General features: G+C 48.9%; 2 protein-coding genes across 2 annotated transcripts in view; both read right to left on the bottom strand.

Moving 5' to 3' along the window:
• Positions 1 to 1,710: 1,710 nt before the first annotated feature.
• LOC136951431 (extracellular calcium-sensing receptor-like) lies at positions 1,711 to 6,007 on the bottom strand. The gene is made up of 10 exons (XM_067245806.1): positions 5,842 to 6,007; positions 5,272 to 5,366; positions 4,612 to 4,791; positions 4,171 to 4,359; positions 3,607 to 4,083; positions 3,311 to 3,520; positions 2,939 to 3,062; positions 2,634 to 2,827; positions 2,246 to 2,527; positions 1,711 to 2,136 (listed from the first exon to the last, which is right to left on the bottom strand). Exons 1-10 carry the CDS (start codon positions 6,005 to 6,007, stop codon positions 1,711 to 1,713), a joined length of 2,343 nt encoding a protein of 780 aa, XP_067101907.1.
• A 3,842-nt stretch (positions 6,008 to 9,849) lies between these two features.
• Positions 9,850 to 13,822, bottom strand: part of LOC136951347 (1-phosphatidylinositol 4,5-bisphosphate phosphodiesterase eta-1-like) — a 13,461-nt gene continuing 9,488 nt past the window's right edge. Inside the window, exons 11-13 of the mRNA XM_067245700.1 lie at positions 13,731 to 13,822; positions 13,408 to 13,625; positions 9,850 to 12,545 (exon numbers count right to left, since the gene is read on the bottom strand). The exon at positions 13,731 to 13,822 is cut by the window's right edge and continues 81 nt beyond it. Of these exons, the coding sequence (XP_067101801.1) occupies positions 9,850 to 12,545; positions 13,408 to 13,625; positions 13,731 to 13,822 (3,006 nt within the window). The remainder of the gene's footprint in view (positions 12,546 to 13,407; positions 13,626 to 13,730) is intronic.

Here is a 13,822-nt window from a genome sequence, read left to right as displayed (position 1 = left end):
GAACCAGGACAGGAACATGGACTGTGCAGGACAGGCATGGATATGAGTTCCTGTCAAGGGCAAGAGTGTGTTTTTATAATGACCATAGTGGCTACAAAGGACAAAACAAATTATTGAGACAGAAGCCCTCAAAAACACCTCTCCCTGGAGAGAGATGGCGTGATGAGTGTTGAAGAGTTGGAAGCAAACAAAAAAATATGTTTTTAGACCATGTTTTTTGTTTTGCACCTTACAGCAATTGAAACATGTTTCGGTTGAGTAGGAGAGATAATAGGAGTTGAGGATGGGTGCAGGGGTTCAAAGCATGTGTATGAGTGTGTGTGTGTGTGTGTGTGTGTGTGTGTGTGTGTGTGTGTGTGTGTGTGTGTGTGTGTGTGTGTGTGTGTGTGTGTGTGTGAGTCTGTCATTCCCTCAAATGTTGAGAGCTGAGGGGCTCAGACCGCAGGTGTGCCATTTCTCATCTCCATTATTGCTAATTTCACAAGCAATTAGATCCCATTATCCATACACAGCGAGAAGCAACAACACAGGGAGGAGGTTGTGTGTGTGTGTGTGTGTGTGTGTGTGTGTGTGTGTGTGTGTGTGTGTGTGTGTGTGTGTGTGTGTGTGTGTGTGTGTGTGTGTGTGTGTGTGTGTGTGTGTGTCATGGCCAATGCAGACTGAAACCTCCGGGACATCACATACATGCAATTACTGAAATGGTGTGAATAAGCAGATCCAGAGAGAGCGTTGTGCTGTTGTGCTGCTGTTGTGTTTCTGCTGCGTCATGGTGCTTGGCTGCTGTTGTGTTTCTGCTGCGTCATGGTGCCTGGCCGCTGAGAAGGCCTCACAAACCAACTCATCCTTCACTGTAGTCTTGAGAGTGTTGGAGGCTGTCGGCCACTGATCGGTGGAATGGAAGAGATTTGAATGGTTGTATGTTCATCCTATCATGCATTTGTCAATTCCAAGAAACATTCTGACTACATATGAGGTTCCAGAATATATTTTATTTAAGCGTAACATTGACAATGATAATTAAGCAATCATAGGCCTATAGGAAAAGGGAATTAGACACCTCGTGTAATGTGAAGTAAATTAAAACAATTTCTAATAAAAAAAGGTCTCTAATGGTGTGTGTGAGAACAAAGCCATCATAGGCAAAAAAAAAAAAAAAAAACATTGTGTTGTTTTCACATGAAAATAGTTAATTAGTATGCTTGCTATCATCAACTATTCAATAGCCTACTATTGTTCTCACATACTGGTATAGGCTAGTCTATACATGGACATGAAAGGTGTAAACATTTATCAGTATCGTTCCCGATAGCTCCACTGGTGCTTTGTAATTTGTAAACATTAAAGTTTTCTGTGGAGATTAAATACAACCGGAGCTAGCTAGCTAGCCACTGTTAGCAAACAGCGTCACCAAACGGCATGCGTTAGTAACCACCACTCAGAAGGCTACTAATGGTGCAGTTTAATGCAGATAAAATCTAGCGGAGCGGATTACAACAATGCAGTGAAAGGTCAAGCTAAAATAGTTTTGCTACCTAGTATCTAAAACTGACCAAAAATATAGACCAGGGTTTTGATATAGCAGGGAACATACCTACATCTCCAGCAATTATGTTTTTTTGGGGTATAGCTCAGTGAATAGAGTTTTTGACTGGACATCAAGAGGCCACAAGTTAATATATTCATATTTGCCACCATTGGTTGTCATGTTTGTTATTTGGCCATCATCTGTTTCTTGGTGTTCCTCTCAGGCCTCAGCAGGATGATGTAACACTTTGGGGCGAAGATGCAGGCCAGAAGTCCGTAACTGGAGGCCAGGATGGCAAAGATCTCCACGGCAACCGTGAACTTCCCCGGAGAGCTGACGTACGCTGGGATGAACGCAACCCAGACAGCACAGAAGATCAGCATGCTGAAGGTGATGAGCTTGGCCTCGTTGAAGTTGTCTGGGAGTTTCCTGGCCAAGAAGGCCAGGAGGAGGCAGAGGGAGGCCAGCAGGCCAATGTACCCCAGGACCAGGGAGAAGCCCACCACGGAGCCCACAGCAGCACACTTCAACACCACCTTGGAGCCCTGGAGGCCCAGGTCACGTTCAGGCAGGGGAGGACTCAGGAACAACCACACTGCACAGATCACCACCTGAAACACACAGAAGGTTCCAGAACCTTTGATCTCAGATTGAACATTTAGTAGACACTATAGGGTTCCATATAGTGTGGCAGGCTTTCCCTGTCTTAACAGCCCTCACCTGTACACAGGTAACGATGCAGACACTCCCTCTCTGCTGACTTGGGCCGAACCTCCTCATCAGAGCTCCAGCGCCGGGCTGGGAAGACCGGAACGCTGCCAGGACCACGATGGTCTTGACCAGCAGGCAGGAGAGACAGAGGACGAAGCTGATCCCGAACGCAGCCTGCTGGAGCCCACACGCCCACACAGATGGCTGACCAATGAACACCAGTGAACACAGGAAGCAGAGCTTGAGTGACAGCAGAAGCAGGAAGCTCAGCTCTGAGTTGTTTGCCCGCACCTGAAATGAGAAGAAAAGTGGACTTGAATAACTGATGATAGAAAGGAAGTGATGCAATGAACTCTCCCTAGTCAGGTGGAATTACTGTCATGTGATTGGCTCTCACCAGTGGGGTGTGTCTGTGGTACAGGAAGACAACAAACACCCCAACAGTGACCGCAGCACCAGACAGGGCGGCCGTTGTCAGGGTGATTCCCATGGTTTCGTTGAAGGAGAGGAACTCCAGCTGACGAGGGATGCAGGCTGTCTGTGCGCTGTTAGACCAGAACTCCTCAGGACAGCGCTCACACTGGAAGGAACCTGAAGGACAGCGAACAGAGAGATTCAAAGAAAGAAAGAGAAATGTTATGAACTACTTGTCACGGAAGTAAACATCCTTGTTTCAGTCAGTAAAGTAGTGTTGATTCTCACCGGTGTGGTTGCTGACCTCCCCGTCAGAACAGGGGATGCAGTCGAAGCAGCAGACTGGCTGCCCCTTCCTGTTGGCCAATCGGGTGCCAGGAGGGCAGCTCTCACTGCACACTGACTTGGGGGGCTGCAACGTTAAAGACAGTGAAGACTACAGGCACAGTGCTGCTACCTACACTCAACTCACGATTTGATATGTGTCACGATATTGGGCTCACGATATGATACATATTGCGATATTGGGCTCACAATACGATACATATCGCGATACTGGGCTCATGATACGATACATATCGTGATATTGGGCTCACAATACGATTGTTGCACCCCTCCATCAAATTCTATATACCTAATCAAGTCTTCTTTCGCTTTTACCTCATTCGATCCCGTGATCCACTGGATGGCTGATTCATCAATGCGGAGATCCGACCCTTTGACTTGACCAATGGTGGCCAGTTTGAGGGAGCCCTTGTTTGTGGGCCACCAGTTCACCAGGTCGTAGGCTGCAGGGATATCAGCGCCCAGGAAGTAGAACTCGTCCCCGAGAGGAGAGGTGAAGTTCACCCGTTTCAGATGCTGCAACAGCTAATGCAAAGCAAATGCCTAAATAGAGAATGTACTATTTGGAAGAATTGATATGCACTTGGGTCGCTGGGATGCATTTAGCTCACCTCCGCAGGGGAGAGGTTGTGGGGAGGGGAACAGGTTGAGTTGTTGCCCCAGGAGGGGGTGTCTCTGTTGGGGCAGGAGAGCAGGCTGTGCAGGGCGTGGGCTGCAGCGTACACAGCCAGGTACACGCTATAGCTGGTCCTCAGCTGAGAGGTGTCGGTGAAGGAGCTCTCTACTCCCCACAGAGTCTCTGCTCCGCTGCAGGGGGGCAGGAGGGGGGCAGTGGGTGGAGACGTGCTGTTTGTGTTTCCTGTCTCAGGGCGGCAACCAAACTCCATCTCCCAGAGTTCCCTGAGGATCCAATCTTCAGGATGCTCTGATGGATGCAGACCCCTCAGGTGAGCGTTGAACCCAGGCATCGGGGCACTTCCGATAGCCACGCCCAGGACACCGCGCGCAACCTTGAAGAGGGCAGGGTTTTGAAGCAGCTCTGTACTGGTGCTCCAGGCCTCGCTGGCAAGAAACTGTCTGTCAGTCACCTGCAACACACAACACAGACAGTGGTAGGTGGCAGTACCCTGATGACACAGCGACATTTGATCCAGCGGTATAATCTATAATCTCACATTTCTCTTGGCCAGCTCCAGGAGAAGGGCTCTGGCGTCAGTGTACCAGGCAAACACCAGGATGACGCGAGCAGAGGAGGCCTGGATGGTACCAGCAGCCCGCTCCATGTCCCTCGCCAGAGTCGCCCTGGTGAAGGTCTCGAAGAACGCCAGACACACCCCTGTCCCTCGGACCTCCTCCTGGAACACCTGGAGCATGCCAGTGGAGGTTAGACAGACGGATAGTAAGGTCATGGTGGTTACATTCAGCACTCTGCAAGTTTTAGACACAAGTAAAAAATTTCAATTAAATCTCAGCAGAAACTCTTTCAAAAATGATCACAATGAAAAGACCATAGACAAATAATCAGAATATTGCTCTTTTCAACTGACTAATGCAGATGACCAGAAAATAAACATCTCAAGTCAAAATTCTTGCCCTACACCCCTAGCGAGACAGACCTGAATGCCTAGACGTCCGTAGTCATTATCCACAGCGACGGCTCCCACCCAGGACCAGCTGAAGCGCTGAGCGAGCCGGGCCATGGTCCGGGCCTGGTACACGTCACTGGGGATGGTTCTGAAGAAGTTGGGATACCGACGTCTGTCGCTGAGACAGGGGCAGCTGGCCTGGTAGCTGATCTGGAGGAATTGCAAGAACAACATAAAGACTCGTACATACCTACAGCGTGCAGACACTCTTGCCAGAAAATGATCAAATAATGTAGCAAATGTGACTACGTATAATATTCAAAAACAAATAATAACGTTTTATACTTGAATATACAATAGGAGGGCTTCAAATGTCAACCATATTTTCAAATATGTATTTAGAGTTATCTGTTGTACTTTCTCAAAGCTCATCAGCAAGTTGAAATTGGAATACACACAATTGCAAAAATCATATCAAACATAAAGATGTATTCTTTTAGAAGACACTTTTACCCAAAGTGACAGTCAGTGGGTATTTAAATGTGGAAACTTCTGCAGTAAAATTCTTTTCCACTGAACCAAGCCCATCGTGTCTGGATCACAGGGCTATTCTCCAGGGGTTGCTGAGTGTGTGTCCTCACCACAGGCACAGAGAGAGGCCCCAGAGTGTGTGTGAGTGTGTGTCCTCACCACAGGCACAGAGAGAGGCCCCAGAGTGCTGGAGAGGATCATACTCTGGGTGGACGAGGCGTCGCCGATGACCAGAGAAGCAGAGTCTCGAGGACGCCCATCTAGAGAGGAGTCAAATCAAATTAAAACTTATTTTTAAAGCTTTTTGTCAATGAGGTCTTCACACATTACTTCCATAGAACTGCTCCTAAACTAACCTAGAACACTCAAAGAAGACAACGAAAAATCTTTTTATTTTTCGAGTTTTCGATGAAGTAAATTACACACAAAATAAAAAATGACTGAACAATACAAGGTTATGCAGAATGTTTGCACTCAATACCTTAACTGAACCCGCTGCACTGCGTTTTATTTTATACAATTTAATATTTTCCTTAAAAACAAATACAATAAATACTGTACATTGTTTAAATTGCTGTAGTTAAAAACACTATTTTAGTTTTTGTTGGGGAAGCCTAAAAATCAAGCATTTATTTCCAATAACTCTGTTAGTGTGTATATGACAATGCATTTAAACAGATCCACTCTCTCAAGACAGAAACATACCTGCAGATTTCCCTGCCTGTGCTCCACACTGCGGGCTCCGCCCGGCCACCAGAGACAGCGCCCCCCGGAGGCACCAGGGGTGCATGATACAGCTGTCCAGAATACGGTAGCCCAGACGCAGCCCCGGTAACAGGAAGGGATCCCGATTAATCTCATCCACCGCAAACACCATGGCGTGTGCCCATCTCATTTGCTGCCCCTGGAAACTGAAACCATGGTGATAAGTGTTGGGAACCGAGAGAGACTCAGATCAGACACTTAACCGCCTTCACAAGGACACATTTGTTATTCTGAGGAGAAAACTTTGGAAAATATTATCAAATAAACTTACTGAATTCTCGTTCAAAAGTGGATTAGCACAAAAATTAAGAAATCATGGTTTATCATCCATGTAAAGATGAACAAATATTCTTGACGTTAAGCAGAATAATGACTGAGAAACCAACATTAGTGCCACATAATTTCACATTCATAATATGATGTTAGTCCTTGTTAGTGTTTCAACATATTATTTCACATGGATGTTGTTTAACAGCTCCTTTTGTGTAAATAGTCTGTTTCCATGACATAACATGAGAATGCAGGAACTAAGTAAGAACCTTAATTTAAGGTAAAAAAAAAAATATATATAAATAAAATAAGAAGAATACTGAAAAAATTATAACTTATATAATAACTATAAGTAAAGCTAAAATACTTAATTCCCTGTTTATACACTATTGTAAACACACACATTTTACTAATCATTTAACAAATATGCTTTTGTACAATTTATGTGACTACTTCTGTAGATCAGTAGAAACAGTTTGTACTTTCCATATCTGAATAGAATGAATTCTTACAGCTTCTCATTATCGACACACCACATTTACATTTATTCATTTAGCAGACGCTTTTATACAAAGCGACTTCCAAGAGAGAGCTTTACAAAAGTGCATAGGTCAATGATCATAAACAACGAGATAGCCCCAAAAACATTGTGGGCAGCCAAAACATGAAGCACACATTGTGAAAAGCAAATAAGTGCCAATAGGAAGAGACATAAGAGCATGTAGTTAAACACATTATAAATTAAACAGGAACCTCAAAAGTGTGAGAGTGTACCTGTAATACTTTGAAAGGCAAATAATGAATAAAAGCGACATGATAATGAAATCTCAGAGGATTTAACTAAATGAGCAGAATACACATCAAAAAAGAATTACTCTAATGAGGACTTTCATAAAGAGGCAATAAAACAGCCCAGAGCTGGAAACATCCTCACCAGAAAAACTATCAAATTCAAAGTAAAATATCAGAAGCTTAAAAAAACAAAACATTTTATAATACCTGCTAAATTGTTGCTTTTTAAACCAATGGTTCGTAGAACAACGGTTGCATTGTGAATTTCTTTATTTCTTTCGGAACTTTATGTTGTATTTGAGATCCTGTTGATCAACTGTCTCATAAGAGACTGAACCCACTACAGTCTGATGTTGCACTTAACATATAGTAGTAGTTCAGAAAATGTTACTTTGCACTGTTCCTGGTAAATACAATAGACATTTTATTCATTTAACGCTTTTTGTCCAAAGTGACAGACAAATAATGCTTATAGAAATACACTGTCCCTCGACTATGACTGTTCTGAGAACTCTGCACTTCTGTTCCTTGATCTTCTACGGTACTTTCTTTTATACCCTTTTCATACATCACTTTGGATGAAACCATCTGCTAAATTAATCAAACACAACATGTAACGTTGATGAGAAAATCAGAACTTCAAACATGATCTGATATTTACCTGGCGCAGGGTTGGAGGTCCAGGGGGGTAGTGAAGCGCAGGTTTGGGGCAGGAGGCTGGTTGTGGAAGGGGAAGAGCCCACCAATCAGCACGTCCCCATCCTGGGAGAGGCTCCGGTGATCCAGCGCCTCCGACTGGTCCCACCGCGAGCACACGGTGGCCTGGACCCCCTCCAGCCCCCAACCCCCTCTGCCCCCCACATCCCTGCCCACCACCCACAGCAGCAGCAGGGGCATGGCTGAGTTCTGCCACCCAGAGATGAACCAGGACAGGAACATGGACTGTGCAGGACAGGCATGGATATGAGTTCCTGTCAAGGGCAAGAGCGTGTTTTTATAATGACCATAGTGGCTACAAAGGACAAAACAAGTTGTTGAAACAGAAGCCCTCAAAAACCCCTCCCCCTGGAGATACTGTGTGACGTGTGTCCCGTGATGGGAGTCTGTGTGTGGATACTGTGTGAGAGGAGTGTGTGAGAGGCTACAGCGTGTTTGAGAGGTGTGTGGCAGTTTGTGTATGGAAGGTGTGTGTACAGTCTGTGTCACAGGTCTGTGTGTGTGTGCGTGCCACGTCTACAGCCTAACCCTGGACACAGACACTAACCAGTAAACACACACGATTACAGAGACGGAAAAACAGTGACTAAGAAGCCTGTGTTTTGTTCAAGTCACATGTCTCCGATTTTATTGCATTGGTAAGAAAACTCTCGGTAATCTGTGGAGGAATCATACAAAGAAGAGAGGATGAATTGAAACACACAAAACAAAAACAAAAAAATGCTCTTTTGTTTGTTCATCTAAAACCCTCGGCCCTCTGTTTGCAACTCTCTCTCTATCGTAAAAATAAAAATATTAATATTAGCCAGCTCAAGCATGAAACCATATCAAAGTAATTAGAAAAAGTAAAGCATTTAAACTTCTAAAGTTTTGATTATGCAACAGAGGGGATATTTTCTTAGAGCTTGTTGATAAAAGAAAAAGCAGATCTGAGCAAGCATGTTGATGTACCATATAGTACTGTAGTGTATCCAATTGCAAGCATGTCTACATTCTGTTTTGCATCCATTGCAACTTGTCTTGTTCTGTGCAAAGGTAGTAGTACACAATTGTCTAATAGTTGGTGCATAGTCATGCTTGACATTTAACATGCAGAAAAACGGAAAACACAATCTTACAGTTTGTTCCTAACCAACAACTGGACTCTATGGAAACAAGAAAAGAAAATGATGTCCAAATCAACCCAAACTTACAAATAACATTCAAAAGAGAAGGAAGACTCAGTTGATTAAGATCTCTGACCATGTTTAACAAAAAAAAAGACCAATAGACAAAACAGATAGACCTAAATTAAACAACCCATTAGGTTTCCTTGTTTTTTTGCTTGATAGTAAATATACATTGTTTGGACAGGAAACAGAACTACTGCAACAGGACAGCAACATGAACAATCAATGTAGGGCAGTTTTGCAGGAATCTGTTCCCAAAAACATTTCACACACTGAACCAGAACAGACAGCCTTTATACAGGTTACATTTACAGTAAGACTGTCAAACCAGGAAGAGGATCTACAACTGAAGTGCGTCCTCATTGGACAGGACGCACTTGGATGACTTTTTTTACAGTCATTACCAGGAAGTAAGACTTAAGAACTGACAAGTAACATTTGCAAGTAGGGGGACATTGTCTCTGTGTGATTCGACGGAAGTCAGCCAGTATCATCAGAAGCCCACAGGATCCAAAGAACAGTTATATATTTCAATCAGTTCCACTTGGCTAACAAGGCATTGCTCAAGAATTTTTTGATTTATGACAATTGTCGAGTGAGTACTGAGTATTCTCGATGGTCATTAAGTCTACAGTGCTTATAGCAGGAGCTAAGATCAATATATGTAGGATGAGACAAACCGATTTATTACCCATTAGCCTGTGTATTTTGCAGAAGTAAATTGTTTATGGTCAAGGGATCAGCTTTGACTAACAGAATGCATTACAAAGGATGACAAAATGAGTGGATTTACATCGACATAGTTGTCTAGATTTAAGAAATTTTTATAACAAATTGTGTGATAATTTGGTTTTACAATCGTTGCCCTATTTAGTTTTTTTTTAAGAGTGCAACAGTTAGCTACCATGAGCTCTTCGCTAGTTTAAGGTCCTGTTGCTGCAGCTAACGAGTCACCATTGGTCCCATGACAACCCAACTTCCACGTTGTCATGACCATCGTTGTCTCAACCGTGACATATTCACCCTAGAGCCGGAGCAGGAAGTAGACCTCAGGCTCAGAGGAGGAGCAAGGGGAGTCGGAGGTCAACAGTGAGTCATCAGTGTAGTACTGGTCTCCATAGTGATCCCCGTATCCATAGCGCATGCTGGTGCATGCCCCCTCCGGCAGCCCCCGGGCTTCCTGGTGGTCCAGGTAGCCCCCGATGTAGGATCCGGTGGAGTGCCTGTTCACTGGGGGGTTCTGGGAAGACGGCTTGTTGCGCAGCACTACCCCTCCCATACTGCAGGGGGCGCCGTTCAGCGTCCCTCCCCGGGGCTTCAGGGCCTCCTGCTGCCTCTCGCGGGCGCGGCTGTTGATGTGACGCACCCTGCTCTGGCTGCGGGAGGAGAGCCGGCGGGAGAGGGGGGGCGGGGTGTCCTCAAGCTCAAGATCTGGAGGGGAGATGGGGGGCTGGGGGTGGGACTGGGGGTGGGACTGGGGGTGGGGCTGGGACTGGTGCCAAGGTGGGAGGAGTTGGGGGAGTGACTGGGGCAGCCGGGGCGGCTGAGAGGGCTTGTCGCTGTCCTCCAGGCTCACCAGCCTCCTCAACTGCTCCGTGAGGCTGTCCGCAGACGGGGCCCGCTTGCCGAGGCCCCCCAGGGGGCCCCCCCCCCTCCGCTCCCTCATGGACGGGGTGATGAAGCTACGGCTGATGATGTGGTACCTGCTCTGGAAGTTACACGAGATGTCCTCAGACGTCAGGTCGCCCAGGGACTTAGACTTGCAGGGGCTGGAAGCAATGGGGGACCGGGGGGCCTGGGGGCCTGGCTGAGGACTAGGGGTCAGAGAGGGGCCCATGTGTGTCTGTGGAAGGGGGTGTGGCTGGTTGTCTGTAGGGCTGTAGGCCTGAGTGGGGGGCTGGGTGTACACAGAGGCAGAGGGGAGACAGCTGGGGAGGCAGCCGTAGTCTGTCTGGCTGTGAGTGAGATCGCTGTCAGAGCTGGGAGAGTACAGGCCTCGATCAGAGCTGGGAGAGTACAGGCTTCGCTCTCTGGACAGGCTCTCCTCTTGGAGGACTCCAGGGTTGTAGCTATGTGGCTGGCTCAATGTCCTGCAGAATTTTCTACCGCCATTGGTCAGCTCCGCTCTGTCGTGGGGGGAGGGGCAGCTGGTGCGACATAGAGGGCTGGGATTGGTCGGTCTGGGGGCACGGGGTCGTCGGAAGGCGGAGTGCTGTGTGGTCAATGGGGCGTGGCCAGGGGAGGGCTGGAGTGAGGGAAGGCTGAGGGGGGAGGGGCAGAGGGGCCGTTGCGTCTGGGGAGCGTGGCGCAGCGGGAGATGGTCTTGGTGAGGGAGGTCTGGATTGGAGCGGCTCTGCTGGTAGATGGCGTGGCGTTTGGTGGGGCTGGAGTGTCTCCAGGTCGGGGCATGACGCGGCGACGCCACAGCCGCCTCCGACGGATCCTCGTCCACGTTGACCTCCACCTCCATCAAACTACTTCCTGCCGAGTCCTGACACAACAGGAAGTGGTTCCCGTTCACGGGAGGGCGCGTGTGACTCCATGTCACGCCCCACTCTCTCTCTAACCCCGGGACAGAGTCCTCGTAACCGTCCAGGTAGCTCTCCCCTGTCTCCTCCAGCACTCCCCTCCAGGTGGGGGAGCTCCCCCAGGCCTCCGTGGCTTCCGTACCCGGGGGAGGAGGCACTCTGATCGGGGAGGGACCCAGACTGGCTGGGGGGGTGCTCTCCGCAGAGTCAGCCTGGATGTTCCTGATTGTCTGCTCTCTCAGGTTGTACACCGAGACGGGAGACAGCACCTCCTCGTCCAGGATGGTGTAGACCTCCTCCTGCTCCGTGGTCTCTGGGCTGTTGAAGAGAGGAGGGGGGCCGGGGGGGGGCGCCAGGGGGGGTTGGGAAGGAGAGAGGGCCTCCCGGTGACTCGTGTGGTTGGGCGTGTGAGCCGTCTTCTGAGGAGAGAAGCAGCCTGTGATTTTGTCGGTGTAGCTGAAGGTTTTGTTTGCCTTATGAGGAGAAAGGGGGTTCACCGGGGTTCTGCGAGGCGAGGGGGGGTCCGAGGGGGTCTGGGTGGGGGTACTGGAGCCCTGGAAACCGTGGAGATGGAGGGGAAGAGGGTGGGGGGGAGGGGACGGGATGCCGAAGACGTGGCGGCCAGGGTTTCTGCCATTTACGGTTGTCATGGCGAGGTCACTCCTGTCGGCGGTGAGATCAAACTGGCCAATCAGAGCGGAGATCGACCCGCAGGTGTCGTTGTCGTTGCCGATGGAGACGGCGTCGATGAGTCGTGAGAGGGCGCTGTCCTGTAAGGAGGCGGGGCTACGCAGGTCTGAGCGATCCACGTTGACAGGGGAGCGGGGGGGTGCTGAGGAGGAGGAGGGGGGAGGGGCAGCAGTGCAGAGGGTGGAGCTGTGATCGGTCTCTGAAGGAGGGGAGAAAACATGGCTGCTGTCTGTCTTAGCGGGGTCGCTCTGGATACGCAACTTCCTCTGAGGAGAGCAGACATCCTCGTCTCTCGTTGGTCCATTCCGCAATCTCTCCTCCCCCTCATCTCTTCCTGCTTCTCCTCCAATCACCAGGTAGGATATCACGTCTGATTGGTCGGGCTCTCCGGTCCTATCTGTGGGGTGGGTGGAAGGGGTGGAGACTCTGGGTTGAAGAGAAGCAGATGATTGGATGAGGAGATCCAAGGAGGCGGATCTAGGCCAGTCCACGGGGCCGGTTCCTATGGAAACACAATCAACCAATGAGTGGTAGGGAAGTCGACCAGATTGTTCCAATATGGCACGATGGACGTCAAGCCAACTGACACATTTCACCCAGCCAGCACAACCAACAGCAACACAAACGAATGGAATGTACCACCAAAACAAAACCGAGAAAGGCGGGGGTGGGGAGCGGACCGGACCATGGGGCTGTGCGGGTCACAGAAGGAAACATGGATATTCAGGAGAGAGAGGACCAAATACGACCACTTAACCAAGACAGGTAGGGAACTTTATATGTTATAATTATACAGCAATTCTACGTTTGAGGTGCTTGTTAAGTCAAGTGAGATGAAGAATGTACGGCACACTGGAACAGGAGATGTTGAGGATGAGGCGACCTGAGTAGGGTTAGGGATTACCTGCTGGAGCCTGCTAGTCACTTCTCTACTACAGGGAACAACAACAGAGCAGAGAAGGAAGGAAGAAGAAAGTTAAAGTCTGAAAGAGGAAGAAGCGAGTTTCTAGTGAAACACTGTCTTACAGTCTAGCTAAGGGCTCTCCAAACCCTGCTCCTGGAGAGGTACCCTCCTGTAGGTCAAACCCTGCTCCTGGAGAGATACCCTCCTGTAGGTCAAACCCTGCTCCTGGAGAGATCCCCTCCTGTAGGTCAAACCCTGCTCCTGGAGAGATACCCTCCTGTAGGTCAAACCCTGCTCCTGGAGAGATACCCTCCTGTAGGCCCAACCCTGCTCCTGGAGAGATACCCTCCTGTAGGTCCAACCCTGCTCCTGGAGAGATCCCCTCCTGTACGTCCAACCCTGCTCTGTAATATTTCAAAGTCTCATTCTGATTGTTAGAGGACCATTAGAGGGTACCCACCTATGACAGTGTCTATGCCCAGGTCCGGGTGCTCCTGACTGGGGGAGCAGAGCGACAGCTGGCCCTGGAGCATCTTCTCTAGGGGCATGGAGAGCGGTCGATGGGTCAGGGAGGGTCGGGGTGGCAGGGCACGTCTCTCCACCCCCGCCGCCTCCCCTCCCACCCCCGACCCCGCGCTCCCCTTCCTGTCTCTCCTCTCCGACACACAGGAAGTGACGCTCCCCTTCCTGTCTCTCCTGTCCGACACACAGGAAGTGACGCTCCCCTTCCTGTCCGAGGCGGAGGATGAGGCGCTGCCCTTCCTGTCCGCGATGCAGGACGACGACTCTGCGAGCACCATCTTGGTTTTCTTGCGGCCCTTGGCGGGGGCACTGGCCGTGCGGCGCAGGAGCTGGTCACTAAGAGAACGCTTCCT

The sequence above is a fragment of the Osmerus mordax genome, chromosome 11 (genome assembly GCF_038355195.1).
Source record: "Osmerus mordax isolate fOsmMor3 chromosome 11, fOsmMor3.pri, whole genome shotgun sequence".
Classification (NCBI taxonomy): Eukaryota; Metazoa; Chordata; class Actinopteri; order Osmeriformes; family Osmeridae; genus Osmerus; species Osmerus mordax.
This window is presented reverse-complemented; position numbering and strand designations above follow the sequence as displayed.